Source organism: Chenopodium quinoa, unplaced genomic scaffold (assembly GCF_001683475.1).
Source record: "Chenopodium quinoa cultivar QQ74 unplaced genomic scaffold, ASM168347v1, whole genome shotgun sequence".
NCBI classification, from domain to species: Eukaryota; Viridiplantae; Streptophyta; class Magnoliopsida; order Caryophyllales; family Amaranthaceae; genus Chenopodium; species Chenopodium quinoa.
The window spans coordinates 1,900,002-1,908,880 of NW_018743047.1; the positions used below are offsets into that span (position 1 = coordinate 1,900,002).

The window sequence follows — 8,879 nt, forward strand, 5'->3', positions numbered from 1 at the left end:
ATCAGAAATAAAAATAAAACCGTTTCCCCGGCAACGGCGCCAAATTTTGACAGGGTAAAGTCGTATCCCCAAATCAAAAGTAATTCCTAAATCCTCTAACTAATGTAGATAGGGCAGTAGGGTCGGATCCACATAGAAACGAGTCTTTCTATTCCTAATTAACTAATATAATCTAGATTATGAAGTAACCAATGTATTATAATCAAAAGGAACTAAACTACAAAGATTAAGAATAAGGAGAAAATAATATATAAAAGGATCTAGGGCATAGGTTCACCAATAAATAATATTCCAGGGTAGAATATAATAATCATTCATCAATGCATACATTAATCAGATTATAAAGGGCTTTCGCTACGTATTACAATCACACAATTAATTTACCGGTATTAAATCTCATCTTTCGAATCTCGACTTAACCATTTATAAATTAACCAGTCTATTGAAACTAGACCTAAACATCAATTCTCATATGTCGAATCTCGAATCAATATTGTTAAACTCATGCATAAAAGATCTGCGCAAATCTAGTCATAGAGCATTAAATCAATCAATAGGAAATTAATCTAGCATTGACAATCAATAACAATAAATTACCCCTTCATATTATTTATAGATCCCCATAAACCCTAGAAAGAAAATTACTCACACATAATAAAAACTAAACTAATCAAAGCAATAAAATAAGACATGATCAAAGGAATAAAGTAAACAACTAAGATTAAGAGAAGAGAAATCATTACCAAATAAATCTGGAATTAAGAATAGATTAATAACAAAGGTATAAGAGTGAGAGAACTAATCTAAAAGCTAAATAGAGAGAGAAAATCTAAGAAAATAATTAAGAGAGTAAAGAAGAGAGAGTAAGAAGATCCTAAAATCGTTTTACGGAGAAGTATTTATACTCCGTACGAATCCTAAACTAAAACAAACTTAAACGTCGAATAATCAGCTCCTAAAAATAACACGCGCCCGATCGGGTGCGCCTTTTTCTCTCAAGTACGCTTCTCGCGCCCGGCCGGGCGCGTCTTCGGGCGCCAACCTTTGCTTCCCTCGCCCGGCCAGGCGCGCCTCCGAGCGCCAGCCTTTCTGGGAGGGCGGCTCTCTTGGGCCACTATTTGGACTACGATTGGGCTCCAATTCTTCGGGCAATCTGGGTTTCCTCTTTGGGTCTTGAATACTCGGTCCAAATGCCCTGGTATCACATATACCGAGCCCTTAATCACCGTAACTGTGGCTCTAACCGACCCTTGGCTATAAAAACTAGTCGTGCTTCTCCAGTGCTCGTAATTGCTCCATAATATCTCGGGAAAATGCTCCAAAAGTGCAAATCCCAGCTAAAGTCAACCAAATCTACAAAAACACTAGAAAACACCAATTAGTAATAAAAGTGGTTCTAAAGAGCCAAAAAACTAATAATTACGACCAAGGGATGAGGGTAAAATACTATATAAAATAGACAGTGCTAGATCGTTATCTAAGTTTGTTATGGGCCCTCTAGCTTACTCAGAACTCTTTGAGGTTTCGTTTTGCGGTTTATTCTCCTGATTCTATAATGGATCTAGCTTCTAGTTAGGTGGACAGGTGTTCTGCGGCTAGATTGTTCAGATATGATATTACGCTTGCGTCTCCTCCTGGGTTTTCTTTTGCTATGTATTTTGCTGTTCTTAGAGGGAATGTTATGGATGTTTGTACAGTTAGTCTTACTTTTGATGGGGCCTGGAATTCTGACAGTCATAATGCGGGTACTGGATGGGTATTCTTGGATGTGGCTTCTAATGTTCAACTCGGGGGTGGGGCGTAGGCTTGTAGCTCTAATTCTGCGTTCCTGTCTGAAATGATAGCTTGTCTGTTTGCTTTACGCCATGCCAGGCAGCGTGGATATTCCTTTTTACAGATTCTTACTGATTGTTCTTTGGTGGTGGATTCGCTTCAGTCTTTGGTTCCGAAGGATATTTCTGTCTGTTGGTTTCAACAAGAGCTTCTGGAAATTATTGAGGCTTTGGTTGTGTGTCGTGTTCAGAAGTTTCCAAGATCTAAGGTTGCTCAAGCTCATTGTTTGGCAGGGATGGCGCGTCGGTGTGATTTACTTTGTTTCCGTTTTTAGTATGTTTGTTGTTTGTTTATTAGTAAGTTATTTTGTCAAAAAAAAAGGGAATGTCATACTGCTTGATTTGTTTTTGTCTAGAAGCCAACACGACGACTATGAATGTACAAAACATAACAAAGGTAATTAGTCCTATAACCCAATATTCTATGTGTTTACAAATGAGTTATTGGCGTATATTTTCGCTAAAACTTTACTCCCTCCGTTTTTAAGTACTTGCTCAACTTTTCTTTTTCGGCCGTTTTTAAATACTTGCTCCATTTCCTTTTATGGAAAACTTTTATAATATTTAATTCATTTCTCACACTTAGTGGACCCAACATAATACTCTCTCTCCTCCTATTCTTCCACTACTTTTGCTTTTTATAATTTTTTATTTTCTCAACTACCCCACTACCTTCATATTTTATTACTTTTTCTAATTACTCCTAAAACTCCGCGCATAAAGAAATGGAGCAAGTATTTAAAAACGGAGGGAGTAATTAATAAACACTTATTTAAATCTGCCTCACAAATAAGCGTTTGTGATTAATATGCTCCGACCTGAGGAGTATATACATTGATGTTGAATATTAGAGTGCTATAATCTATTATTATCGAGTATAACTTATAGAGTTGTCGATTCCTAACTCGATCCGAACATAACAAGAATTTATTGAGAGAGAAACTAAACCTGATGTGGCCCAAACACCCTAAATTCAACCCGTTTTGACCCATTTATTATTTTTTATAATGATATTATGTTCTTACATTACTTGAGATTTTTTTAGCACAACATGAAATTTAATTCAAATCCGACCCTTTGACACAAATTGACAAGTCTAATAACTTATAATCTTCTCTTTTTTTTTTAGTCGGTAAGATTAAGGGCCCAACCGGCCCGAAACTCCTTATAGGTGAACCTAGTCCGAGTTAGTAAATTAGACCATTTGGAAGAGTGGGGGAAGGTCCTTAAATAGTCACTACTCACTAGTGACTAGCACTGTCAAAAACCGAACCGAACTGGTGAAACCGAACCGTTTCAACCGATCTGAATGAGAACCGAACCGATTAAAAACCGATTTTATGAAACCGAAAATCGACCCGAACCGCATGTTAGTAAAACCGAAACCGAACCGATCCGAGTAAACGTTAAACCGTTTAAGAACCGAACCAAATCTAAACCGAACCGTTTCTAACCCGAAACCGTTTAAACTGGCATAAAAACTGTTTACACCGAACCGTTAACAAACTGCAACCCGTTTGCACCGAACCGTTTATAAACCGAACTGATTATAAACCAAACCGCTTATAAACCGAACCGTGTATGAACCGAATCGCTTATAATTCGAACCGTTTACAAACCACTTCCTACTAGGAGTATTTTGAACGACTCGATAAAAATCCGATTTTTTTAAATAAAAAAAGACCCGAACCGTAATTTAGTAAACCTAAAATAAAACTGATCCAAATAATGTTAAATCGTAGAAGAACCGAACTCGTTAACAAACCAAACCAGTTATAAATCGAACTAAAATAAAACTGAACTAAAAAAGAACCGAACTGTTTCTAACCGGGAGAAAAACCATTAACAAACCGCAACCCGTCTGCACCGAACCGTTTACTACCCGAACCGTTTACAACCCGAACCGAATTTAAACCGGGATAAAAACCGTTTACATCGAACTGTTAACAAGCCCAACCCGTTTGCACCGAACCGTTTACTACCCGAACCGAATTTAAACCGTTCAAGAATAAACCAAAACCGAATCGAACCGATAATTATTTAAACCGAACTGAAACCGACCCGTAAGACATTTGAACCGATTTCAAACCGACCCGATTTCAAACCGAACCGAAACCGAACTGTCAAACCGTTTTGACAGTACTACTAGTGACGATTAAACGTCTAACCTCGTGGTTGAAATGTACTCTCCTTTTTACTAAATTAAGCTCAGCTTGATAACTTGTGATTTTATGAAGCATAAAATATATAAAAATTCTAAACCCAGAATTGCCCCAAACGGCCAAACCCTTTTAAACTCAACCCAAGATCAAATTGTACAATGAACTTTCTAGACCAAGTAAAACAAGGTACAAACAACCAGGCATCCATCCAGCGCGTAATTAGCTGCGGTGCATATAAAGTGTGAGGCCAATTAGGTAGGACCCATCACCGTCTATAAAAACAAGAAGTGCTGGTCCACTCCAATCCAATAACCTAACCATTCAATAAAATAATTTGAGTTACAACTTCAAAACTCTTACAAAAACAACACAATTCACAACATAAACATAAATCCTTATTTTTGCTATTATACCCTTTCCTTAACTCTCTTCTCCTCTCATTTTAGTCAACTTTACCCACTTTACACCTACATACGCTCCTCTCTCTCATTTTCTCAAAAGAAGAAGAATGACGGACAAAAAGGTGAATCCGATTGGCAACGCATTGGGTCTGCTCCGTATTCGGGTTAAACGTGGTATTAATCTCGCTGTTCGTGATGTTAGCAGCAGTGATCCTTATGTTTTCGTTCGTCTTGGTAAACAGGTTCGTACCCGTTATTTTATTTGCCTGGTATCGTGACAACTGATTTTGCCATAGCTAGCGCATTTGTGTATTTGTGATATAGTAGTGTCAATAGTGATATCAGTGTTGGGGTCGACTTTTTATGGGTATAAAATTACTTTTTGGTCTTGAAAATGCTTCTTTTGATTCTACATTTTACAATTTTGTCTAGTTGAGAAATTAAATTTTGTCATTTGTGTTAATTTTAATGTTAATTCGTATTTGTTTCTCTGATTAATGGGTTATATTCCATGGAATCATGAATCCCTAAAAAAAAAATTTTAAAAAAAAAGAAGAAAGCTACGTTGACTGAAAGATACAAGTATTAAAGAAAGTAACGGAAGTCACTTTGAATTCTACTTTAATTATCTACTGTCAGGCTATCTTCAATCAGACCAATAATTAATCATAAATTGATTAATTTTATTTAGGGAAAGCGGATGTTACGGTAACTGACTCATTAATGAATTACCTAACATTTTTTGTCTTAATTAAAGTCTTCTTAATTTTTGTGGAATTGTTAATTAAAATGCATTTCCTACTCGAAAATAAATTACTGTGGAGTATATTTTATTTTAAACCTTTATTACTTCCGTTCCTCATGTACTCACGTATTGGAAAAATTCAAGTTTATCTCTATGATAAACTTGAAAATATATCTCCTCTCACAATATATTGTTTTATGTTTATTTTCAAAATAATAAAAGTGAAATAATAAAGTGGCACAGAAATCAATGCGAGAAATTGTAAAGGAAAATATTAATTTCAGAGATTAAATGGGGCTCCATCGTCCGTATTCATGTGTATTTTAAATATGAATATTCAAAATTCAATTGACAAATACATTACTTTCATTAGTTTTGAAAAATAAAAACATTGTACAAGTACATATCCGCGTTCAACATAATTACGAGTACATTTCTCAGAAGAAAATTAAACATTGATATAAAGACGAGTCTAACATAATGATGAGGGTGTGAACACATTGGTTTTTTTTTCAAGTACCATTAATATTATTTTTTTACCAAAATTCTTTTTCATTTGCAAAAATAATTGTGTAAATTTAACTTTCTCATGTACTTTAATTACTTTCTCTCTCTACTTTTTTCATATCAAATATAATTTTTTTTTTAATGTACTTTGCTACTTCTTATTTATGTTTATTAATTCCAATCATTTTCTACCAAAAGTGACAATCAAAAGGAGACGAGTAAACTTTACGATATATACTTCCTCCGTTCTATTAATATTGCAATAACGGATTTTTTGCTCTATTCATCATTTTTTTTTACCATATAATATGATTTATACGTTAAACAAATATAGTCAAGTGAGATCTTGTTGGATTCGTCTCATAAACTTTTTATAATTTTTACTTTTACACAATTATAGATACTTAGCATATTAAATGTGTTCTGAGATGCGTAATTTTATCATTTTGCAATATTAATAGAATGGAGGAAGTATGAAGTAACCGAGAAAGTATACAATTCTACTTTAACCTTCTAAAACTTTTTCTTTGAAAAGTTTGGTCTTACTAGAATAAAAGACTTTTCCTCTTCCAACCCTGAGCCTGAGGTCATTGAAATTTGAAAGTGGTTAATGACATAAGCTGTTGAAATTTCACATGAATATGTGTACATAGTAAAAGTAACCTTAGAGTCCTTAATTTGAATTAATCAACATCTAGACACGATAAGATTTGATTCAACATGGATTACCTCATTCTAATTAATTTGAATGACTCGTAACCTAAATATGACATGAATTAAAATAACTCAAAGTCAAATTCAATACAAACCGCCTGATTAAGCATGATGAATTTAAAAAAATTGTTCATCTACGTTGCGTACACGTTCCTCTAGTCCTCTTTTATCATGTCATTTCTACTTGTAACATGGTTGTCATTGAATGCGATGGTTAAGCGCCTTTACCAGCTCAAAAACATTGAATTTATAATGTTAGGACAAAAAAACAAGTATACCATGCCATGTGAAGTGAGTAAACCAAGTCAGTAAAGAATTTTGATAAACGCCTTATTTTGACTGAAGTGTCAATAGTGACAAAATCTCGATTCTAACTAACTTCAGTAGACTAGTCTATAAAAATATTAACACAATTTCAGTCCCATCTTAGTTGCTTAACTGTCTGGACAATTAGGCAAATAGACGTTTGTAAATTGAACTATAGCACCAATAAACTAAAGTGATACTAGTAATGGTTTTGAGCATGGTTTTATATCTTGGTTCAACATTAAGTATTAACCCTTGTGTTTTATTTAATTTTCATGGCAGAAACTCAAGACTCGTATTATTAGGAAGTCTCTTAATCCGGAGTGGAATGAAGATTTAACTCTCTGTGTTACAGACCCGAATGAATCAATTAAAATTGTAAGTATTCTAAACTCAAATCTATATGCTACCTCATCATAATTGTTTCATATTCATTATAATTGTTTCATATGTATACGTTACATTTCTCGACATGTAATTTTTTTAAAACGAAGGAACTCATCAAAATTAATAGTGATTCATACTTTTTTTTTTTTTTTTTATATATGTACTTTATGTCAATCTTGAATTCATTTTCTAGAGTTCTGGTTTATTCTACACAAAACCTTAATCCAAATTTTAGCTGGTGCTGATCATATAGTATATAATCCTGTTTAAGGAAACACATCATGTGAAGTCTCAACTACGTAAACACCTTTCTTAGCTTATGCTTAATTTGTTTTGTACAATTAGGACCCAAGCTTTTTTTTCTTTTGTCGTTTAATACCTACCTTATTTCCACAAATAGATGATTTGATGACAGCTTTTGCCCTTTGTTGTATGTCACCAAGAAAGAAACTTGTAGATATAAGTAGTAGTAATTCTCTGAATTTAATGTAAACAAAGTAGAAAGTTCTTTTTGCGCTGTAGAACAACTAAAGATAAGAATGATGTTTACGGGATTTGATATGAAATTCTTATTACTCTTGGAGTACAAGATAAAAAGCTAGATCATTCAAGTGGTCAAATAAAATAAAATGACAACCCGAGATTTTCGAGGATGATTCTGTACTACAGTTTGGTGGAAGGACTTTAAGACACCCTTGGAAGAATGCACAGGGTGATGGTTACAGTTTGAAACGGATGGAATACGTTGAAAAATAACCAAAGAATTATTCATTAAGCTTTTGCACCTAATCTAATGTGACTAACTCATGTTCTTTTTCGTGTTGTTGCAGTTTGTTTATGATCATGACACATTTTCCCTGGATGACAAAATGGGAGACGCAGAGTTCGATATCAGTCCAGTTTTAGAGGCAGTAAAGTTGAATCTCGAAGGTGTTCCAGACGGAACTGTCATCAAAAAGGTGAGGCCAGACAGGCAGAACTGCATTGCAGAGGAGAGCTCCATTGTCTGGAAAGATGGCAAAGTTACTCAAAACATGTTCCTAAGACTTCGGAATGTCGAATGTGGTGAAATTGAGCTCCAGTTGCATTGGATTGATCTTCCTAGTACTCAATCTCTGTAATTCCCGTAATCTGATCTAGTCCCGGTGGTCTTTTTGTATATATAAAGTACAATGCCTAAGCATGTTGGATAATTAAATCTCGTGTATGAGAATGTTCTGAATCTATTTCTAGCTGATTAAGTTTTGTATGTAAGAATTTGAAATTATGTGATAAGTTATAAAAATAAACAATTAGTGAATTTTGATGTTGAGATGTTGAAACCTCTCAAGTCTCAACTAATATTTAGTCTCATATACCATCATTTTTGACATTATGTTGGCTTTTGGTTAATTTTGGTGCGCATGCATGTTTTATACTTTTATACGATGGCAAAGTGGAAGGCATGTTGGTGACCTATTAAAAAAAGTTGAGGTGACGTTATTGAGTTTTATTCATGCTGTTTCAACGAATAAGTTATTTGGTTAGTTGTCTTTTATTATTTGGAACGAGTGTGATTTTTGTTTGGATAAGAATAATGAAGGAAAGAGACAATGAAGGAAAAAGAGGGAAAGGAAAGGGAGGGGAGGGGAGGGGAAAGGGAGGGAGAAGGTGACATTATATTTTTCTTACAAATCTCTTTAGGGGGCGTTTGGTTTGTCAAGTGGTATATGTTTGAAATTAAGAATGAAGTTAAGATGGTATCGGGTTGGAAGTTGAAATTTCCTCCTTTATCTAATACCTAAGGGAATGGAATGAGTCAAACCCACTTGCCCCCCCCCCCCAG

General features: G+C 34.4%; 1 protein-coding gene across 1 annotated transcript; it reads left to right on the plus strand.

Annotated features, from left to right (window-relative positions):
- The first annotated feature begins 4,289 nt into the window (after window positions 1–4,289).
- LOC110730688 (protein C2-DOMAIN ABA-RELATED 4-like) lies at window positions 4,290–8,354 on the plus strand. The gene is made up of 3 exons (XM_021910507.1): window positions 4,290–4,637; window positions 6,950–7,045; window positions 7,885–8,354. Exons 1-3 carry the CDS (start codon window positions 4,503–4,505, stop codon window positions 8,173–8,175), a joined length of 522 nt encoding a protein of 173 aa, XP_021766199.1. The 5' UTR covers window positions 4,290–4,502; the 3' UTR covers window positions 8,176–8,354.
- Window positions 8,355–8,879: the final 525 nt, after the last annotated feature.